The sequence below is a fragment of the Leuciscus leuciscus genome, assembly GCF_965113295.1.
Source record: "Leuciscus leuciscus genome assembly, chromosome: 14".
Lineage (NCBI taxonomy): Eukaryota > Metazoa > Chordata > Actinopteri > Cypriniformes > Leuciscidae > Leuciscus > Leuciscus leuciscus.
This window is the reverse complement of record NC_138738.1, coordinates 33,699,430-33,723,048: the sequence shown is the minus strand read 5'-3', so window position 1 is coordinate 33,723,048 and position 23,619 is coordinate 33,699,430. Positions and strand designations below refer to the sequence as shown.

Sequence of the window (23,619 nt, the reverse complement as noted above, 5' to 3'; positions counted from 1 at the left end):
TTATACGCTTTTGTAATTTGTATTTTTTTTCTGTTTTGGCTTTAATTTATTTTATTTTAGTACTTCAACTTATTTTATTTCAGTTAGCTGCCAAGGCAACATTTATCATTTTTAAGTTTATCATTCAATATTTATATTTGATTGTAGTTAACAATCCACAGAATGTTGTACACTTGTGCTGATTTGGTGTGTGTGACTCTTGCAGCTGCTGGCAGAGGTGAAGGAAAAAGCTCTTGAGGAACTTCGTCTACAGGATGAGCTCAGTGGTAAGAACACTTAATAATAAGCCCCAATAATATCTAGTAATAATTAATAATTTTCAATCATAAGGGAAAAGACTCAAAAATACTCAGTAATGTCCCATAGCCTTAGTCCTCATAGCTTTCTGTTTATTTTTTCCTTCTATATCAGTGCTGCCTGGGAAAAACAACTTTTCAGCATAGTGCTATTTTAAAATAGAGGAGTAGAAAGTAGAACTTGTTTGTCAGGAAAGAGCGTTTTGTTCGCCAACATTTTGTATCAACTGATATGTTTTTGTTTCGTTTTTTTTGGTGGCTGATATAAAGCAGATATATGATATGGGCTACATCCGTAATCACATACTTGAAAAACAGTATGTGACAAGAGTAGTGTGTCTGAATTCACAGTGCTAATAAAAAAAGTAGGCAAAAAAAAAAAGGTACCCGGATGACCAACTACTTAGGCGAGATTCTGAAGTGATAGTTTACTATCCCATGAGGCCACGGGACAGGATTTGTGAATGGCAGTGAAACTCTCTCTGGTAGGTCATGTGATAATGACAATATGGTGAATGTAGTTTTTAGCTGTCGCAAAGTAATTACTTATTCATAGTACGTACCTATTCAAGAAAGTATACAAGTTTGGACGCATCCATGCCACTTAATATATACAGTGCCCTCCACAATTATTGAACCCCCTGGTAAATATGATCAAAATTGGCTGTAAAAAATAAATCTGCATCGATTATCCTTGTGATCTTTCATTCAAAAAATGTGAAAAATTCTAACCTTTCATTGAAGTAAAAGAATTGAAAGTGGGGGGAAATCACATTATGAAATAAATGTTTTTCTCCAAAACACGTTGGCCACAATTATTGAAACCCTTTTATTAAATACTTTTTGCAATCTCCTTTTGCCAAGATAACAGCTCTGAGTCTTCTTCTATAATGCCTGATGAGTTTGGAGAATAACTGACAAGAGATCAGAGACCATTCCTCCATACAGAATCTCTCCAGATCCTTCAGATTCCCAGATCCATGTTGGTGCTTCTCCTCTTCAGTTCAGCCCACTCATCAGGTCAGGGGACTGAGACGGTCATGGCAGAAGCTTCATTTTGTGCTCCACAACAAATTTTTGTTTTGATTTTGATGTTTGTTTTGGATCGTTGTCCTGATGGAAGATCCAACCACGGCATATTATAAGATTTCTAGCAGAAGGCGTCAGGTTTAGATTTTTTATCTGTTGATATTTGATAGAATCCACAATGCCATGTATCTGAACAAGAAGTCCAGGACCTCCAGCAGAAAAATATGCCCACAACATTAAAGATCCAATGGTATATTAAATTGTACACATGGGGTACTTTTTATCCTTGTGTTCACCAAACCCATCTAGTGTGTTTGCTGCCAAAAAGCTCTGTTTTAGTCTCATCTGACCACAGAACCCTGTGTTGTTTGAAGATCCAGTCGTGTCTGACAATTAAATTTGCTGGAATTTGTTTTTGGATGAGCGAGGAGGTTTTTTTTTAAACCCTCCCAAACAACATGTGGGGATGTAGGGGTTGTTTGATAATTTTTTTTTTTAGGCTTTCTGACCCTAAGACTCAACTAATCTCTGCAATTCTCCATCTGTGATCCTTGGAGAGTCTTTGGCCAGTCAAACTTTCATACTCGCCGTGCATTAAGACAGTATAGACACACGTCCTTTTCCTGTCAGATTCATAACATCTTTAGTTGGTTATAACTTCTTAATTATTGCCCTGATGGTCAAAATGGGGATTTTCAATTCTTTAGCTATTGTCTTACAGCCACTTTCTAGTTTGTGATGCTCAACAATCTTTTGCTACGCATCAGAACTGTATTCTGTGGTTTTACTCATTGTGATGGATGATTAAGGGGATTTGGCCTTTGTGTTTCCTCATATTTAAACTTCTGTGAAACACGAAGTCATAGCTGGACAGTTTCATGTTCCTAGTCACCCTGGTGTACTAAAAAAGGTCAATATTAATGGGAATATACTTCAGAGATATTTTACTCGTAAAAAATTCTAGGGGTTTCAATAATTGTGGCCAACATGTTTTGGAGAAAAACATTTATTTCATAATGTGATTTCCCCCCACTTTCAATTCTTTTACTTCAATGAAAGGTTAGAATTTTGCACATTTTTTGAATGAAAGATCACAAGGATAATCGATGCAGATTTATTTTTTACAGCCAATTTTGATCATATTTACCAGGGGGTTCAATAATTGTGGAGGGCACTGTAGATGGTAAATAACACATGCTGCAAGTAAATTTTAATTGGTTTTACATATAATTTGTAAAAGTAAACCTGTAAAATAAACAGTATATGAGAAAGTATTATACGTTTGCCATTTTTACTAAAAATAGAAAGCCATACAACTTTTACTTTCTATGTTTCAAAATTCTGTCGTATAATTTATTTGACAGAACTGTTAAACAGAGACAGTAAACTAACAAATGAAGATGGATAATGGGAGCTCATGTGCATCTGTGCTCAGATGCTGGTGGTGTTAGTGCTGTCAAAATAAAACTCTGCAAAGGATCGCAATGGAAAAAATATTTTAACTTTATCTTTGATGAATGAATGTATTTTAATTTTTGTCAAATAAATCAATTCAAAAAGTCCAGCTCCCGACACGTATCGGCCAAAAAGAAAAAAGTTAATTACAAATGCCAATATATCTTGTAGTTTGGAATCAGTGTGTCTCTTGTCTTTTATTCCTTGTTTAGGTGTTGAGTGCTGTCTGAGGCAAATGGATCGAAGTGGAAAACTTTTACCTCCAGGTACTTTTCAAAATGATCATCAGCATCATTGCCAATGTGATCCCTCTAAAGGTTTACATGGTAAATTGGCTTGTCTGTGTTCTAGTGCATGAGCATTTGAGTGTTCGGGATGCAGGGATCAGGCTGATGACTTCACTCTACCTGTGCCCTGGACCAGTGCCAACAGCAACACAGGTGCGTCCATACAATTTAGGCATGTACATGTAAAAAATAACATCTCTTTGTGACTTTTTTCCCCCCCTTAATTTAACTTCTATAATGAAAAATATATGTTTTCTCCATGCAGTTGTTCTTGTACTTTAGCGTTGGTCTCGCGCCTTTAGTCGGTCAGGAGCTGGAGATTATTGTAGAGGAGTCTCTAACTGTCAAAGAGGTGAACTTATTTTTTTATTTAATTTTTTTTTATTAAATTCTACTGGTGAAGTGAAAAATAAGGTGTTTTAAAATCTCTGGTTCCTCTTATTCCAGTGCCTTAAAGAAATGTTGCAGATGGCGAGGCTTGAAGGTAAAATTCTTCAAATGTTTGATATTTAATTTCACATTTAACTTGACTGGCTTTCTCAGATTTATTAATGACACAAGCATTTCTTTCTCCAGGTGAGTCATGGCACTTAAGGAGAGTGGACTGGTGTGAGGAGATTGGAGAGCCACTTATGGATGAGGTGGGAACTCCAAAAATCAATACTAATCCTCAATTTATCTCGGTTTACAATGATTTCAAATATTGACCCCTGTTTACTCGTGTCTCCTAGAATGCATCTCTGAAAGAGGCAAAGGTCATTCATGGGGACACACTGGTGCTGGTGGAGGGGCGGCTGCCTCCAAAGGTGCATTTTCAGTTTGGAAAGATTTCCTGTGTAAGATGAAAAGGAAATAAAAACTTTTTAAACAATTTTCTCTAATCTCAACGTCAGGGTTACCTCAAGCTGTCTGTGAGGATGTACATGGACATGATCCACAGCTCCAGCGTTCCAGAGCTGAACCACACAGCAGAGTCTCAGAGCATCGAGGCGCTCAACACAGGTTTGACTTTTACCAAATTTTCTATAAACCAAGTGGGATTCAGGTTGTTTCTGTCAGTGGGCTGTCAGATTATGAGTGCTTGAGAGAATATCTCTGGTTTATGCTTGCTTATGTTTATGTGTCCTGTTGTTCCAGAGTGGTCTGGATCAGAGATGAGATTCATTGGTTATGTGGAGATATCAGAGGAGGCTTCACTCGATGACCTCAAGACTCAGGTTGGCCTCAATACTCACAGCATTAATGACAGCAGCTGATAATAATAACTTAAAGATTAAGTGTCATTTTACTAGCTTTAAATGTCATTTTACAACACAATCCAAACAGAATATATACAAAACATCTGTCACATAAGATCGTGGTCTAGAGATTTAGTTTGAAATGGTCATAGGGCAGTGGTTGTATTTGCAATGGAACATTTCTACATATTTACATACTTCATCTTTTATTTAACAAGTTTATTGATATAAAAATGCATGAAGAAAAACCAACCTGTGCAGCACTTTGCATTTGGCTCAATTTCACATACTTTTAGTGAGTTCGGAGACCCCTTTACTGTTAAATAAAAAATGCAGTCTTCAAACAGCTTATTTAATATTCTGCATATTAAACTGGGAAAAGAGAAAATATTGTAAAATGGAAAAAATGTACATGCTTCACCTTTTATGAGCTATAAACACCCTTCACTCATTTAACGATTAAATGATTAAAGAGAAAAGGTAGAGAAGCTAGTGAAGAAGGAAATGCTGTACACTTCCGTTCAAATGTTTGGGGGTCAGTATAATAATAATAATAATAATAATTGTTGTTATTTTTTTAGCAAAATAAATGTTATTCAGCAGGGATGCATTACATAATAGATATTTTAAATGCTGTTCTTTTGAACTTTTCTATTCATTAGAGAATCATGAAAAAATGTATTAGTTTACACAAAAATATTAAGCAGCGCAAAAATATTAAGCAGCACAACTGTTTTCAACATTAATAAGACTAAGAAATGTTTCTTGAGCAGCAAATTGACATATTAGAATGATTTCTGAAGGATCAAAATTCAGCTTTACATTACAGAATAAATGACATTTTAAATATATTAAAATAGAATTGTGAATTGTAATAAAATTCACTGTATTTTTGATGTAATAAATGGGCCTGATGAGTCAGACTTTTTCCTCAAAATCACAAAAATATCTTAGACCCCAATTTTTTTAACAGAAGTGTATATTTTTGGCTACACTGTAAACAGTGGAAGTGAAATGCAGCGCTGTCGTATCAGCATCCCTTGAGAAAAGCCATATATGTGTTTCGGTAGGTGATGACTCTCCCGGCACTTCAGGATGTGTGTGTGCCCAGCCCTGCGTTCCTGCGTGTGTGGTTGCTAGAGTGCAAGAAACCGGCCAGGGTACTCCGAGGAAACCAGCAGACCCTCAGGTTGATAGATTAGGATTTTGTTTATGCTCTGCTCTTTTGTGTGAGGTCTCTGTTGCCCTTTTTCCACCAAATGCAGATGGGAACACACTGAACGGTTCCAGATACGGCACCAGCACTCTTTTGGTGGGAAAAGGACTTTTTATTGTATTTGGGATTAATGTCCTCCTATCCCTGCAGGAAACTGAAGCTGGGGAATGGGGTGGAGGTGTGTGTTCAGAGGCTGATGAAAGAGGAAGACCTGGGGTGAGACATTCTGACAGCAAGTCAAATGAAGCGATTGATGAAATCCATGGAAGAAAGAAAAGAGATTTTTATGCTGTTTGAAAAACACTGATTATTCTTTTCTCGTAATCTGTTCAGGCTAAAGGATTTATTGCTTAGGGTTCATATGGGGGTGCCAGGAGAGAAGGCATATTATCCCTCTGAGGAGTTTTTGTGGGACGCTGGGAGGGACAGCACCCCTAAGGGCCTGTACGCTGCTCTGGCCTCCCAGTACGGTCTCACTCCTGACAACCTGCTCCTGGCTAAACACCTGCCTGACAAACACACCTGGATGCCCATTTCCAACTGGGTGAGAAGAGAGAGTTAAAATGGGAATAGACTATTTGTAGGCAAGAGCTATAGAGTTAAGATTATACTTGAATAATCAGTTCTGAATAATTCCAGACTCAACAGGTCTCAAAAAAGAAGAAGAAGAGGAAAGCTGAGAGTCTCCAGGCAGCTCCTTTCTACCTGAAAGATGGAGATATTATAGGTGTTAAGGTAAATTGAATAAAGAATCTTTTTATTTTAAAGGGATAGTTCAGCCAAAAATTAGATATTCTGTCTTCAGTTTCTCACTCTCATGTTGTTCCAAACCCGTAAGACTTTCGTTCATTTTCGGAACACAACACAAATGAAGATATTTTTAATGAAATCTGAGATTTCTGTTGAAGGTCCATTAAAAGTCTGTTCACCCGACGCTTCAAAACTTTCATAAAGAGATTGTAAAATAAATCCATATGAATCAAGCGGTTTAATCCAAGACTTTTGAAATGATGAATACATTTAATTTAGGTTTTTATTCACATACAAACATTGATCAGCGAACATACATATACAGCATGTGCCCCTTTTAAGATTATAAAACTGGCTGCCAAAAATAGTGTGATAGACTTGTAAAAGATAAGTTTTATCTTTGGGTTTTCAGCAATGCCTCTCACTTTTTTTATTTTGTTTGTATTTGCATGTGTGTAGAATCTGCTAATAGACAATAATAAAGAATTCACAACTCTGGAAGATGAGATTGGTCAGCAGAGACTCAGGGAGGAGAATCACAACACAAGGTGCGTTTTATTTTTTTTGCTTTTATTGCCTCTCTCCAAGATTACAAGATATTGCATTGTAACCCTTTGCTGGTTTGATTTGATTAAACATGTAGAATTAAGAATGCTATAACATTTGGACACACTAATATTCAGAAGTTTGGGTTCAGTAGATTTTTTAGTTAAGCTCAGCAAAGTTGCATTTATTTGATCAAAAGTGACAGAAATCTTTTGTAATATTATAAATGTCTTTACTATTTCAAATGTATTTTGCTCTTATGTACTTTCTATTCATCATAAAAGCCTGTACACAAAATAATTAAACAGCACAACTGTTTTAACATAGATAACAAGAATTATTTCTTGAGCACTAAATCGGCATATTATAATGATTTCTGAAGGATCATGTGACGCTGAAGACTGAAGTAATGATTCTGAAAATCACAGGGATAAATTACATTTTAAAATATATTAATATAGTAATAATATTTCACCAAATTGCTGTTTACTGTAATTTACTGTATTTTTGTTATAATAAATACAGCCTTGGTGAGCATAAGAGACTTCTTTAAAAAAAACTTTTGAACAGTAATGTATGATGTCTCAATGACAGTTTGATTTTTATGTTGTCCACTAGGGGGCGTACTGCCAGTGGAGAATGTTCACAAGACTCTGGGTCCAAGAAGTCGGGCTCAACTAAAAACAGGAAACCAGAGGTGGCCTTATCCATCAATGTGGGAGTGTTCAGGTAACACACCCTGTGAACAGCCCATTGGTCTTCAAAACCATCACTAAGGCCACTAAGGTGCCATGGCAGAATCTGCCCCACCGAATCACGGCACAGAACCCAAACCGAAGACAATGAGACAGTGCTGACCCACCCTGTGAAAAATAAGATTATTTGGGCACAGGGATGCTGAACCAAAACTTAATTTTAAGTGGGAATATCATCTTCAATCAATGAGATTTCTTGAAGCTTGTATCCTTTCTTTGCCCTTTATATGCAATTCATTCCTGGAGCAGATCTCTGTACCCTACAAGACAAAGAGGTCAGTTTCAGCCTATGCCAATGGATTTTCCTCTGCCTCACTTCTGAGGGTGTGCTTTTTTTTTCCACAAGGAAGGGTGTTACAACTATTGTCTTCATTTTTTTTTTACAAAATCATCACAATACTGTATGTAAAAGGTTTTACACAGATATCCTTAATTATATGTAGTTAATATGGAGTATAATGCTTTCATTCACTCAAAAATAAAATGCTGCGATTATTACTCACCCTCATATCATTCCAGACTGTAATTTAGGCTGTTATTCAGACATAATATTCCTGTTTGCCGAAGCTTGTATCTAGCCTGTGTTCACATCCAGGTACAAAATTCGTCATTGACTGAATGTAATGCACAATTTTTAGGTGTGGATGAAAACGGGAGCAAGATCCATATTTCAGTTCAGATTATCAGTGAATAACTATTTACATTTTCATATCACATTTCTCAAATCTGTGATCCTTGATCTGTGTGGACAACACTGTCACCCCTGACAATGCACTAACCAGGACATCATTCCTGCTGCTTAACATTCGTTCATTAAATTACAAAGCCCTCCATATTCATGACCTCATCTTGGAAAAATCACTGGATTTTTTATGTCTTACTGAGACATGGCAGAACCAGCAAGAGTTCATAACTCTCAACCATGCCACTCACCCAGGTGATGGCTATATCCAGAAGCCTCGCAGCCTTGGCCGTGGTGGCGGACTTGCTGTTATCCATCGTGCTGACATCCTGGTCAAAGAGACCCCAGTGAATACTACCTCCTTTGAGTGTGTTCACTTCATGTGGACTGGGTCCAAGCAGCTACAGGTTGTCCAAATCTACCGCCAAGCCATTTTCTATCACTGCTGGACTGCTTCAATTTTACACAACACATACATGGCCCCACACATGACAAAAAGCATACCTGGTGTGCTGTGCTGGCATAACCCCCTCCCACCTGCAGTGCACTGACCTGGCTGTCTCTGACCACTAAGCCATCCTATTCTTGGTCCCTGTGCCTCTCCCAAAGCAGTGCACCAAACGGCCCATCACGTTCAGGAACATCAAACGGGTGTGTACTTCCACGCTATCTGATTCCCTAGCGATCCACTTCACCACCCACCACCCCTACCAAACAGTTGATGGCATGGTAGAACACTACAACCGTGCCCTCTCTCTCAGCCTGGACTTTGTAGCTACTCTCACCACGCGTTCGCCACTGAGCTCCGCAGGATGAAGACCATTGGACGTAGGCTCGAGAGACGATACAGAAGATCCGGCCTCACTGTCCATCGTGAAGCATTTAAAGAACACGTCACAAACTACAAAGAAGCCCTTTCTCAGGCAAAAACAAGGTATTACTCCACACTCATCAGTAACCAACAAAAACAGCCCAAATTGCTCTTCTTCCCCATCAACCGTCGTCTTCCTCCTGATGCCGCTAAACCCTCAGATGCAGCTGACCTCTGCTCCAGGTTCATGGATTTTTTCCAGCAGGAAGTGGACACCATCCACCGGCAGCTCCAGTCTCCTGGGCTCTCCCCCTGCCCCACACTGCCCCAACAGGATTCTCACCACTCAGCTGCCCGCTCACCTCAGTGCTGCCTATCCGCCTTCTCTCCACTGGATGCCGACCAAGTAACAAAACTGGTCATCTCAGCCAAGACTTCAACCAGCAGTCCTGACCCAATGCCCACCACCCTGGTCAAGGCCTGTCTTCCCATCCTCTGCCACCCAATGGAAAACATCATAAATGCATCTCTTGCCTCTGGTGTGGTACCATCCAACTTTAAAATTACGGCAGACATCCCCACTCTCAAAAAGCCAGGCTCAGACCCAGACAACCTCAACAACTATCATCCAATCTCCAACCTTCCTTTCCTCAGCAAAATCCTGGAAAGAGCAGTGGCTGCCCAGCTTCAACATAACATGAGCTCTTCAAACCCCTCCAATCTGGTTTCAGAACCCACCATAGCACTGTGACCACCCTTATCAAAATCACTAATGACCTCCTGCTTGCTGCTGACAATGGCCTTATCACCATCACCATCCTCATTCTCCTTGACCTTCCTGCTGCTTTTGATACAGTTTTCCATACCATCCTTCTCCACCGCCTCTCTGAGCTCATCAGCCTCAGTGGCACAGCACTGTCCTGGTTCCGGTACTACCTCACAGACCGGAAACAATTCATCACCCTAAATGGCTCCAACTCTGATCCAGCACCCGCCAACCATGGTGTGCCCCAGGGCTCTATGCTTGGTCCTCTGCTGTTCACCATTTACATGCTACCCCTAGGTCATATTATTCGTAAACATGGACTCAACTTCCACTGCTACGCCGATGACATTCAACTTTATATCAGCACAAACCCCTCTTTCCAGCTCCCACTTACACAACTTGGCAACTGCCTGCAGGAATTCAAATCATGGATGACCACAAACCTACTCAAACTCAACAGTAATAAGACAGAACTCCCCTGCACCACTGCTCAGGAAAGTAGGAGACCTGGCCCTGGTTGTGGATGGCTGCTCCATTTCCCCATCTCCTGAGGTGCGCAACCTGGGCATCATCCTGGACTCCACTCTCTCCTTCCAGTCCCACATCAACAACATCACACAAGTCTGCCTTTTACCACCTCAGAAACATCTCACGACTCCGGCCTTCAATCACACATTCAGTAACTGAGACACTCATCCATGCCTTCATCACCTCCCGTCTGGATTACTGCAATGGTGTCCTGTCTGGACTGCCCACTGAGACGGTGTATGTCCAGCAGACTCCAGTATGTCCAGAATTCTGCTGCTAGGATTTTAACCCACACAAAGCCCTGGTAGCATAACACTCCCATCCTCCAACAGCTCCACTGGTTGCCAGTCAAGTCACGCATCACCTACAAGATCCTCCCGCTCACTTACAAATCTCTCCATGGTCTCTCACCAAAATACAGATCTCCTCCACCCCTACACTCAGACACGTTCCCTGCGGTCCTTTGACAAGGACCTGCTGGACACCTCCCGCACCAGGTTGTGGACTTTTGGGGACAGGGCTTTCTCTGCCAATGCTCCCACACTCTGGAACAGTCAACCACTCCACGTCCGCTCTGCCCCATCCCTGCCCATGTTCAAAATGCACCTCAAAACAATGCAATTACGAATTATAAAGTCCAATACCGCAATTGCAAGAAAAACATCAGAATTGCGAGTTTATGTCTTGCAATTATGATGTTATAGCTTGCAATTGAGGGTTTATGTCTCACAATTCTGAGAAAAAAGTCGTAAGTCAAATGTGAGCGGTAAACTCACAATCGCGAGAAAAAAGTCAGAATTTGGAGATAATACCTTATTTATTTTTTATTTTATTTTTTTATAGAAACAAGCTTCCATACAAAAGGCAGTGAATAAGCACAGAATTTTTATTTTGGGACAAACGTTTATGTTTTCAGACTGGTCATATTAAGTGAAACATGATTGCAATATTGTTAATATTCCCCATGTTAGTAGTTGTTACAGCCACCTTCTCAGATCAAGGCTGTTGATTCAGGTCTTGACGGTGGTGATCTCGCATCATATTTTCTCGATTTTTCGATTTTTTCCATTTGAGGTTGTCCTTGATGAATGAACCGCATGTTTAGTTATATATTGTTTGCCTTGTTTCTCATAAAAAAGTAATGTTAAATAATAATGTACTTATAAAATGACTACATGTTCATCAAGAATTGTTGAACATAAATGCCAAATTAGGTATAGCTATTCATTTTCTTTTTTTTTCTTCTTCTTTTTTTTTTATTGATTATTTTATTATTACTTTCTTCTCATTAACCCTGTCCTTGGGGTCTATATGACCCCAATCGACTTTTCCGTAGTTAATAAACATGGTTCCTTTCATCTCAGTTGCATAGAATTTAGTCACTTTTTTCTGTATTCTCTATCTATACATACATACATACATACATACATACATAAAAAAAAACAAAAAAAACCTGGGCTTGATTCGGTTGTTTCTAAAGGTATGTAAAAAAAAAAGTTTACACTTCTGGGCCAGTATTCATAAAGAATCTTAATGCAAAGAGTAGCTCCTAGTGACAAAATTCTAAGAAAATTCTTAGAAATGTGGGCGTTTACTCTTACAATTAAAGAAAAAATCATAGTAAAGAAAAAAGTAATTCAAAAAGCATCTTAACCCTTAAAAGAGGTCTTAAGGTCAAAATTGTTAGGAGCACGGACGAGGACTTTTAAGAGGCTTAAGAGTTTCTTTAGCAGAGGAGAAAATGGCAGAAAGATGAAGAGGGAAAAGAAATGTGTTGCACACAATGTATAACAGTGAGTTAATAAGACGCTATAGATTAGATCGTGCAGGGATCATGTTTGTGACTGATCTTATTAGAGACACGCTAATATCTCCAATACAGCGCATATGCCATAGCGCCAGAAATGAAAGTAATCACTACATTACGATATTTGGCAACTGGGAAAATTCCATGTTTGATACATTAAAACCAACATTAAAACCACCACTTAAATAGACATGCCAGCAATCAGTAATTGGAAAGAGTGGAACAATTTTTATCATTCTAAGCCAAGCACTACCTTATAGGAAATTAACAGCATGGTAAATAAAAATAAAAAGGATTTATATACACATATATAATGTGTGTGTGTGTGTGTGTGTGTGTGTGTGTGTGTGTGTGTGTGTGTGTGTGTGTGTGTGTGTGTGTGTGTGTGTGTGTGTGTGTGTGTGAGAGAGAGAGAACGGTCAAATAGGAAAAATGACGCATGTAATTTCAAAGTGAAGGCTTAGAATAGACCCTATACTTAAAATCTCTTTTTTTTCCCTTCTTGGACAACCAACCAATCACAGTCGTCAAAAGATTGTGTCATACATAGCAACGGGGTCAACCCCGCCTCCTTACTAAGATGAAAGTTTTTGTCTTTTCCTTACTCAGAGTTGCTCTCAGATCAGTCCCGAATTGCTCTTAAGCTAAGACTCCTACGTAAAAGTTTTTAAGCTAAATTAAGAGTTTTCTGAGAGGATTCTTAGAATCTTTATGAATACGGGCCCTGGTCTTTGGATTCAATATAACCCCACATTGAAAAAAAAATCTTTATTTTTATTTGTCAAAAATAATTTCAATAAGTCTGAAAATGTCCATACCACAATGAAGGCCTGGTACTAGAGCACAAAGGCAATGTGGAGCAAACATGCACACTCTCACACACACACAGACACAGACACAGACACAGTTAAATGTTTCATTGGAACAAAACTACTGAGAAACCAGTTGAAAATGCTGGGTTTCCTTCAATACAATGTAATTAACTTGAAACCACATCTCACAGCACACTGCACAATTGTTTGTTTCAGTGGAAATACACTTTGGTAGATAGGTGTCTCTCAATGCCCTGTTGGAGAAAGGAAAGCACAGACCTGATGCCACATCTCTGAGGGTCTTCACCTTGGGAAGAGCACCATGTAGTAAATAGGCGCCACTTCAAGGCATAAAGCCGCCTGAGTGATCGTGTCTATCATTGCTGGGACCAGGGACCAGACGTGGAGGTTCCAGAGGTCTGGGTGTGGGTGTCAGATTGTGCCCCAGATCCTGTGTATTGAAAGAAGGAGCCTCCTCAGGGGAATTTGCCAGCTCTGTGAACCAAGTCTGGTTGGGCCAGTACGGCACAACCATTAGGACTTGAACTTCTTCCTGCCGATCTTGCACAATGAGGCTTACTGGGGGAAACGCATACTTTGCGCTAGTGCATCCGTGCCGAGGGGGGCCTCGGTCAGGGAATACCACAGAGGGCAATGGGGAGGATTCTGGGAAGTGAACAGTTTTTGGATGCGATGCCTGGCGTTTTTATCTCTCCCGATAGAGCCCCTTTCCTTTCGCTTCCTCCTCCATTTGTTGACAAGAAACTGCGGCGTATCGCGGAATGCAAACAAATATCAAGCTGCTCTCTCTCTCTCTGTTGCTATTTCTCTCGGTCTCACTGTTGAAGTAACCATGGCAAAGGATAGCGTATCCTTCCAAGATGGCGGCGCTTTCCCGCAATGCAACGCGGAGTGAAAACATTGTGACGTAACTCCTGATTCTCTACAGCCAGTGTCATGAAGATGAAGGTACACAGGATCTAATATGAAGTGATATTAATAAAACAATAAACACAGGAACAGACAGAAGGTTTAACAGTGCATGTATGAAACAGGGGTAGACACACACAACACACAAACATCAACCGACAATTAAAGATTGAACACAGAAACTAAATACACAGAGGTAAGGAACTAAATGATGTGCAGCTGTGGTGGAAGAGTAGAGTCAATGCGAACAGAGGAGTGGTGGGAAACAAACACAAAGAAACTTGTGGCTGAAGAAAACAAACAAAGTCCATAAGAGTGAAACTAAAGATAAACAGAACTGAGAGTGTGTGACAGCCAGATTGTGCAATCCTGAATGCTCCCAATACTGGGTCAGCAATGATCTTCACTTCCCTTGCAGTAAAGGCAATAAATGTCCATGAAAATACCTCTTTGACTGCAACTGCTGTCTTGCAGCCAACACTATTTTTCATTTATCTCTTACGTTTATAGAGCAACTTCATTTTGTTTCTTCACATTGAACTGTTTAATTTCTATGTTCATGGTACAAAGTACACCATTAACATAAGCTTAAAACAATATTTTTACGTTGGACAAATCACCACAATCAATGAAAGATGTGTCAGCCACTTTATTTAAACTTTCAGAAAAATCAAATGGCTGATATTTGTAATTGTATATTTAGCTGTGATAGAAGAAAGTATTTTAACTTGAAATATTACAACATTATTCCTTCTGCCTTAATAGGTTTTGAAGTTCTTGAGCTGCATTAGTTGTTCTGTATAAGGTACACGACGAAAGAACTCCAAAAATAGCAATACACAGGAGCTACAACCACTCAAAGGAGATTAGACAAAGAACTGAAAGAACACAGGCTTATAAACACTAGAGGTAATCAGAACAGGTGTGAACTAATTAACTAATGATCAGGGCCCGTATTCATAAAGAATCTTAATGCAAAGAGTAGCTCCTAGTGACAAAATTCTAAGAAAATTCTTAGAAATGTGGGCGTTTACTCTTAAAATTAAAGAAAAAATCCTAGTAAAGAAAAGAGTAATTCAGAAAGCATCTTAACCCTTAAAAGAGGTCTTAAGGTCAAAATTGTTAGGAGCACGGACGAGGACTTTTAAGAGGCTTAAGAGTTTCTTTAGCAGAGGAGAAAATGGCAGAAAGACGAAGAGGGAGAAGAAATGTGTTGAAGACAATGAATAACAGTGAGTTAATAAGACGCTATAGATTAGATCGTGCAGGGATCATGTTTGTGACTGATCTTATTAGAGACACGCTAACATCTCCGATACAGCGCATATGCCATAGCGCCAGAAATGAAAGTAATCACTACATTACGATATTTGCCAACTGGGAAAATTCCATGTTTGATACATTAAAACCAACATTCAAACCACCACTTAAATAGACATGCCAGCAATCAGTGTAATTGGAAAGATTGGAACAATTTTTATCATTCTAAGCCAAGCAAATACCTTATAGGAAATTAACAGCATGGTAAAAAAAAAAAGAAAAAAAAAAAGGATTTATATACACATATATAATGTGTGTGTGTGTGAGAACGGTCAAATAGGAAAAAGTACGCATGTAATTTCAAAGTGAAGGCTTAGAATAGCCCCTATACTTAAAATCACTTTTTTTTTTTTTTTTGGACAACCAACCAATCACAGTCTTCAAAAGATTGTGTCATACATAGCAACGGGGTCAGCCCCGCCTCCTTACTAAGATGAAAGTTTTTATCTTTTCCTTACTCAGAGTTGCTCTCAGATCGGTCCCGAATCGCTTTTAAGCTAAGACTCCTACGTAAAAGTTTTTAAGCTAAATTAAGAGTTTTCTGAGAGGATTCTTAGAATCTTTATGAATACGGGCCCAGGTACACAGGCAAACTAAAACGGCAAACAAAACCAAGACAGAATGAAACCGTTACCAGCAGCCATATCACCCTGTAGCCCAAGACTGGTTGCCCACTGAAGCTAAGCAGGGCTGAGCCTGGTCAGTACCTGGATGGGAGACCTCCTGGGAAAAACCAGGTTGCTGCTGGAAGAGGTGTTGGTGAGGCCAGCAGGGGGCGCTCACCCTGTGGTCTGTGTGGGTCCTAATGCCCCAGAATAGTGACAGGGACACTATACTGCCAAAAGAGCACCGTCCTTCGGATGAGACGTTAAACCGAGGTCCTGACTCTCTGTGGTCATTAAAAATCCCAGGATGTCCTTCGAAAAAGAGTAGGGGTGTAAGCCTGGCATCCTGGCCAAATTTGCCCCTTGGCCTCTGTCTATCATGGCCTCCTAATCATCCTCATATACTGATTGGCTTCATTGCTCTGTCTCCTCTCCACCAGTAAGCTGGTGTGTGGTGGGTGTTCTGGCGCAATATGGCTGCCGTCGCATCATCCAAGTGGATGATGCACATTGGTGGTGGTTGAGGAGATTCCCCCTTCTATGGAAAGCGCTTTGAGGTCTCAGAAAGCGCTATATAAATGTAACGAATTATAAATATTATTATGTTACAGTCGGTGAAGCGGTGCACAGTGTATGACAGCTGAATTGGATTAATCTGTACTTTCCATGAGTCACATCTTTTAGTGTGTTGAAATCTATGAAATCCATCGTCTTCCAAAGTACATGTCAAACTGCCAGAAAACATCACTGCTAACAACCCTCTGACTATAGTTATCCTGTCTTTAATCAGCAGAATTTAAAGTTCAACTGGGGCGTTGGTTTCTGGGCCTGGTAAAATCTGCAATAATTACACTCATTTAATGACATCTTTCATATGGCTGTAAGACTTGAGAAATTGGAAAATGCCGGACAATCTGGTTAAGGAGTGTGGTGGATTTTTAATAAATAAGATAAACAATTTTTTTTAGAGCTAACCTGTGTTAAACTTCTAACCTGAATCTAACCTGTGTTAAACTTCTAACCTTAATTCCACCTGTTCAACTTTTAACCTGACTTCTCCTTTGGGTCTAACATTATGACAAACATTTACCTGACTTCCTCTTCTAGGTCTAACAATATAACAAACAAAATTTTACTTCTTTTAAGTCAGGTCTTTAACCTTTTGATAAAGGTTGAAAACAACGTCACCAAACGTTGTGTTTTTTGCCTGCATTATGTCATGATATATATTAAGTAATCAACTGACTGTTCACCCTTTACAATGTTTCTCTCAGACTCAGATCACCTGAATTCACCCAAGAAAAGACTTAGTTTTAATGTGAATGATTATCATCGAGTTTTGTACATTTTTTATATCATTTGAAATGTCTCAGTGCGACTGGTATAAATGTCTCATTTCCAAATAAGTAAAACAAACGGTAATAAGGTTTTAAGAGTTTAGAGATAACTGGCACACAAAGGAGGGTTGGTCTCCAGTCAAATGGTCTCATACCCCCAAAAGGTGTAACCTCTGAATGCAAATTTCCATTGTTAGCATGTTTCCATGTGAAAGAGGTTCTGTCTATACGTATAATGGAATGCAGCAAAGGGCTCTGGGCCTTTTTGTAACTCAAGTTGGCCCATGATGCTAAGAGTGACTCTTACTTAAGAGTAAACTCTTAGCATTATGTATCTTAATGTTGGATTTGCATATCTTCTCTTTATTCCAGAGCATTTGATGTTTTGTATCGATTATCTTTGATTTGATTATGATTGGCATGATACATTTACCTGACATAATAAATTGTTACATTTGATTATTCTAACTGACTTTGACATTATTTTCATTAAAGAGTTAAAAGGAATAGTCAAACATTCGCTCACATTTAACGATGCACAGATATCATTAAAACCTTTTAATTTATGGAGTCAGATGAAATAACGAGAAAATACATATGAGAAAATGTATTGCATTTAGTCAAAAAATACTTTGCCACGAGAAAAGACAGTAATACGTAGAGACCTTCCGCGCTGGTCGGATCCCGGACTTTGGGCCGATCGAGTGCGAGCTTACAGGCCGTTAAATTATATGCAACAGATACAGTAGGCCCTATGCCATTTTTGCTCTACTAATATGCTATTTGATATATTCCTTTTTCATTTATTTATTATTTGTCATGAGTAAAAGTGGCTATGCTGGGCATGTTATTCAAAAAGTGAAACTAAAAATATTCAAAGATTGATTATGTTGTTTACAGCAGACTATGTTGTTTATGGCAGTTGAACTGTTGTACTTTTGTACCTTGATTCACTTAAAAACTGAAAGTAAAAAAAACAAAAAACACTCCCTCTTTGTCATAACGGAGTCCATATTTAAAGCAGAGCGAGAGCCACATCAGTGTGTACGAGCAGAACGATATTTGACTTTTTCCAGTTTGTGAGGCAAATCAGCATTATGTCTACAGTGGACAGGGAAGTTGTTCTGGAGGCGCTGTCTGCCCTCCTCGATACAACTGTGAAGCCTTGCAATGGATTAACAGGAAAGTTGAATCCTAATGAGCTCAATATAGACAATTTTCTGGCAAAAGGATTGCTCAAATATATCGCAGATCTATTTAGTCTGCAACAAGCACCAGTGGCAGGTTTCAACTCAGATGTGGGGAAGGAGATGTTTGTGGACATGGATGAATTCTTCGAACCTCGCTTTGATCATGATTTCACACATTTAAGTGACAAGTCAGTATGCATGCGGGGTGATGAGCCATATAAACGTCCATGTGGATGGTACCGCATTGCTCTCAAAGTCCGGAACAAGTATCCTGATGGAAACGCCTGGCTGGGCACGAATGGATGGAGGAGTCACTCAGTGGCTGGTGAGTGGCCCGTCTCCTATCATGGAACCAGCGTTAGTGGTGCTACAGGTATCGTCAAAAACCATTACAAAGCAGGTTCAGGAATGGTCTACGGGAGAGGAATCTATTCAACATACGACATAGAGCAGGCTTCTGGCTACAGCAAGGAATTTACATCCAAAAAGACCGGGAAGAGATACAGAGTCCTGATGCAGAACAGGATCAATCCAAAGATGAGGAAAGTGTGCAAAAGAAAGGACTACTGGCTGATTGAGATTCCTGAAGGCACCTCTGCTGATAAAGAGAAGGAGATTGTGGAGAAGTCCATTCGTCCTTATGGGATTCTGCTAAAAGAGGTGTGAGAGAAGAATCAGAACCAGCTGACTGACTTTATTTTACTGGGATCTTCATTATGATATTTTTTTTTTCTTCTTGTTAATAAAGTACATAATTGGTGGAACAGATCAAATTGTTATCAAATGGTATACCTTTTTTAATTGACTCTTCCTTGATTAAAATAGAATATGTATCCTCAATGGTATAGAAAGGCTGTGATATATTATAATTTACAAACTTTTTTTAATCAATCAGAACCAGAACATTTTAATTTACATTAATATACATTGTTAGTCCTAAATGTGATGTGGTAAGGAGAAACCTGACTGTAATCCTTGTTGATTTTACTCATATTGAGAGACAGAATTTGCTTCTGCATTCTGTTTTCAAGTGTTCATCTGCATTCAAATTATGTGAGTTATTATATTATTTTCTTTAGTTTAATATTTGAAATATTGATAAAATCCTTCAATAATATAAATATGTAGTTAAGATGCATATGATTATTCATCACCAGTGATCATTGTAGGTAAATACAAATGTGACAAGATTTGCTTCATGTACTTTGGACTTGCTTTTTGCATCCACTTTATACTTTTAAACAATTTTTAGAAACGAAATATGGTTCCTACATATTAATAACATTTAATAAAGATGATCATTTTATTTCCATGACTGGCATTCAGCACAATGACATTTCAATGTTGAGATTGCTCTCGCCTTATCACAATCACTGCTGTTATTTTTACATATCACTGCTATAAATAATTGACCTCTTTGACCCCTTTTGAAGGGAAGTAGCCTACTTCACGTTTCAGAGAACTGATGTAATTCTACAACTACATAAATCTCATAAGCTTGAAGAAGTAGTTCAAATAATTTAAAAGGATAAATATAACTTAATTAATAACCACTCAAATGATATATATGGATTCCAGAAACCACCCCTTCACAGTCTTGAGGCCAATTTTGAAACTAAAAATTAAACTTGTAAGATCTAATGTACAGCCATGGTCTGAATTATTGGTACCCTTGGTAAATGTGATCAAAGTCTGTGAAAATAAATCTGTATTATTTATCATTTTGATCTTTCATTAAAAAAAAATGTTTTTAAATCACAAAAATCTAAGTAAAACAAATGAGAGTGGAGGTGAAAATCACTTTATGAAATAAATGTTTTTCTCTAATACACAGATATTCTACCCTAGATATTCTTATGAGTAAAGAAGTATATTCCCACTCATATTTAACATTTTTAGCACACCAGGGTGACAAGGATCATGAAATTGTCTAGCTTCCTGTTTCGCAGGACTATAAATATAAGAAAAAAACATAGGCCAAATTCCCTTAATCATCCATCACAAAAGGTAAAACCAAAGAATATAGTTGTGATGTGCAGCAAAAGATTGTTGAGCTTTACAAAAAAGAAAGTGGCTGTAAGAAAATAGCCAAAGCATTGAAAATTCCCATTTCCACCATCAGGGCAATCATTAATAAGTTCCAATCAAAAGGAAATGTTACGAATCTGCCTGGAAGAGGACACACGTCTACAGTATATTTTCTTAATGGACGACGAGGAGGAGAGTTTGAGTGGCTAAAGAGTCTACAAAGATCACAGCTGGATAATTGAATTTTAAAAAAAATCCTCTGCTCTTATCCCCAAAAAAACTCAAGCATATTCAGTTGCCAGACACTACTGGAACTTCAAATAGGACCAGGTTCTATGGTCAGCTGAGCTTTTTGGCAGCAAATGAGGTTTGTTTTTTGTGATTTAAAAAAAATCAAAGATCAAAAGAATTAACAATGCAGATTTATTTTCATAGGCTTCTTTGTTCATATTTACCAAGGGTGCCAATAATTCTGGCCATTAGTTTATGACACTTAATGACTCAGATTTCACTCTGCAATGGAATCTCAGCTTTAACTATCATAAAAGTGTTACTGTTTCTCAGATGTGTTTGCAATGATTTCCTGTAACAGAACCCTTTTGTGCTGACAAGAAAATAAAAATCTTAAAATAACACTGAAATAAAACATTAACGTGAAAGTTGGGATGTTGTGAGAAACGACTTAGTTGCAGCATTAGAAATAAAACTGAGATTTAAAAAAAAAAATTGAATAATTACTAGTAAAGTCTGCTATTACTATTTACTGTATAACGGCGGGAATAAAAAGTATTAGCACAGGTTCGCTTACAGTAAATGTAAAGTAAAAGCAGAAGTGTCTTTTGTTAGGGCACTTTCATAACATATCATAATGTCACTGCTATTACTGTCACATGCCACTCATAAATTCTCAGCTCAACAGTCAAATCTGTATTTATCTGTTACATTTTAAAGATATGCTTATTAGATTTATTTTCTGAGGTTTTTACAGTTTTATCAACTATTAATTCATAAACACTAGGACTTTCATGCAATGCAATTTCATTCCATGCAATGCAATTTCAATGCAATACAACAGTAGCTGACATAAGCACTTGTAGAGGTGTATTTAGTATTTTTTGCGATTTTACACAAGGAAATTAACATCACTCATTTATTAGAGCCTCAATTCAATATCTAAGCCTCCTTCTCACCACTAGAGTTCAGTCTCGCCTCAGTTTTATTCTAAAAAATCTGGCCGGAATAAAGTCACGGCAGTTCATTGTCAAGATCTTAACTCAGAAAGTTGTGCTTGCACTGACAGATAACACATATTAAGCACACTATGACTTTTGTGACAAGTGCCTTTGATATTCCAAGTGCCATATTCTAGTGTAGTAAGATTGTATAAACCAACCAGAAAAAGATAACCATCTTATTTTATGAGCAATTTGTTTTATAAACACTTTTTGTTACTGTTGTGTTAACTATTTTACAATAACGAACCATGCTTAAGATAAACACTTTACTAAGGAACTGACCTCATAACTTTGTGTCCCCTCTTACTGTACTACAATAACAGTAACATTACACTGAAAGATCCCATTACAGAACAGTTACTGGTTGAAACTCTCTTCACATCCTGATAGCAATCAATAATAAAAGTGGTCTAAATATAAGAACATGTACACATGTCTTCTGTGGAAGTCTCAGGACCAAACATTTTTCGTCCAGTCATTGCATTCGGTCCGAATACAATGATACGATGTCCTACCTGCCCGTCAACATGTATTTCTATACCACCACGGCCTCGCATAGACATCACACGTCATCAGCGCATTCCGTAAGAATATGTAGAGTTGTAGACAAACAGTCACCAATCACTGCAAACAAACAGCAGCTGCCTTTTACAGTTCCTCCTGAACCAAAACAACGAGCTTATGCTGTGTTCACGCCATGTCGCAACTGTAATGTTTTACCTGGAGCTGTTCTATCATCGGCGAAATGAATCCTCAGCAGTTTAGTAGTACAAGTAAGAGCTCTGTAAGTTGATTACATTCATTATTATTTTAATGTTATGTGCTTTGAGACACACATTAACTTAAATTAAGGTAATTTAACTCCGTCCCTCGTCCCGTGATGGCTGTGGACATTGAGGTGTTTTGAACGAGGCGTGGCTTTGGAGATGCTCTGAAGGGAGGGTGGGAGCAAGGGAGCTTGATATTGCCAAAGGCCATGTCCCAAATGGCACCCTAAGCACTTGTGGTCTTCCTACGAGTCCGCACTTTCGTGACGTAATGGCGCTTTGACTGTCGGGAAGAAGTCTGCTGCGGACTGTGCGGAGCCCGCATCAGTGCGGGCTCAGCAAAAGGGCGCATCGAGGGCGCATATCGACCGCAAAGGGGGCGCTCGCGAGCACCCTTCTGAGGCTTAAAATGACACATGGGACACCCTACGGTCTCCTGGACACGCGCACGCAGCAGCCATTGTAAATCCACAAGACCGAAAGTGCATATGAAGTGTGCCATTTGGGACAGGGCAGTCCCTTTAAAGATAAATAATTTCACATGGTGGCCATCTTTGAAAATATCTTTGAATGGGGAAACAACAAATTATCCTAACTGTTCGCCAAGCTTACAATTAAATTTCATATTTGAAATCACCAATCACTGACAACAACTATCTCATAAATTTTGTTTCTAAATGCTCATGACAAAAATGATTATTATTTTTTTTCAGACTGGACCAAGCTAATGCGCATGCACAGTCCTAAACGCGCGTCTCAGAACACTGTCTGTTTCTAGGAACCGGAGTTTCTAATGGCAGCTGCAGTGAAGCGATGACTTTACCAATCAATGATTGGCTCTTTTCTTTAGAAGGCGGGACTTATTCCGCCATGTTGCGTGTTGCACTTTCTCACATTCATAGTAATACGAGTGCCGTCTTTCTACATATAAAGTCTTTGCTATTGCTAGCCTCTCCATAATGGCCCTACCTTTACAGGTGCAGTAAGTGATTTCTGAAAACACTGTTGAAAGTGTATCTGACCGACCACCACAACAAACTTGTAGCCAATCAGCAGTAGGGGTGTGTCCACTCATGATGGGGGAGGAAAAAGAATGAACAAAGAGGGAGAGTTGAAGAAAGACTGTTGAAAGAGAAAAGGTCAGAGGAATATCACTGGAAAAAGAAGGGTTATGATCAGGCAAGAGGTTTAGGACCCACGTTAATATTAGAAAAGCTTTCCAGTGCAGG

The 23,619-nt window shown here is 38.7% G+C and overlaps 3 protein-coding genes across 4 annotated transcripts in view; 2 read left to right on the top strand and 1 right to left on the bottom strand.

The window, feature by feature from the left end:
* Positions 1-19,672, top strand: part of usp40 (ubiquitin specific peptidase 40) — a 30,802-nt gene extending 11,130 nt beyond the window's left edge. Inside the window, exons 17-31 of one of the 2 annotated variants that reach the window (XM_082189781.1) lie at positions 206-266; positions 2,993-3,046; positions 3,132-3,220; positions 3,333-3,419; positions 3,515-3,551; positions 3,644-3,708; positions 3,799-3,873; positions 3,961-4,069; positions 4,205-4,284; positions 5,376-5,494; positions 5,672-5,737; positions 5,855-6,065; positions 6,161-6,256; positions 6,731-6,819; positions 7,436-19,672. In XM_082189781.1, coding sequence (XP_082045907.1) covers positions 206-266; positions 2,993-3,046; positions 3,132-3,220; positions 3,333-3,419; positions 3,515-3,551; positions 3,644-3,708; positions 3,799-3,873; positions 3,961-4,069; positions 4,205-4,284; positions 5,376-5,494; positions 5,672-5,737; positions 5,855-6,065; positions 6,161-6,256; positions 6,731-6,819; positions 7,436-7,550 — 1,353 coding nt within the window. In that variant the 3' untranslated portion in view covers positions 7,551-19,672. Of the gene's footprint in view, positions 1-205; positions 267-2,992; positions 3,047-3,131; positions 3,221-3,332; positions 3,420-3,514; positions 3,552-3,643; positions 3,709-3,798; positions 3,874-3,960; positions 4,070-4,204; positions 4,285-5,375; positions 5,495-5,671; positions 5,738-5,854; positions 6,066-6,144; positions 6,257-6,730; positions 6,820-7,435 lie in introns of those variants that run through there. The other variant, XM_082189782.1, reaches the window with a different exon arrangement.
* The window catches only part of tspeara (thrombospondin-type laminin G domain and EAR repeats a), a 197,696-nt gene that overhangs the window by 28,679 nt on the left and 145,398 nt on the right, over positions 1-23,619 (top strand). The gene's annotated exons all lie outside the window — the stretch shown is intronic.
* The window catches only part of iqcb1 (IQ motif containing B1), a 364,203-nt gene continuing 348,519 nt past the window's right edge, over positions 7,936-23,619 (bottom strand). The window contains exon 14 of the mRNA XM_082189805.1: positions 7,936-18,156. The gene's annotated coding sequence lies outside the window, so the exon portion shown is untranslated. The remainder of the gene's footprint in view (positions 18,157-23,619) is intronic.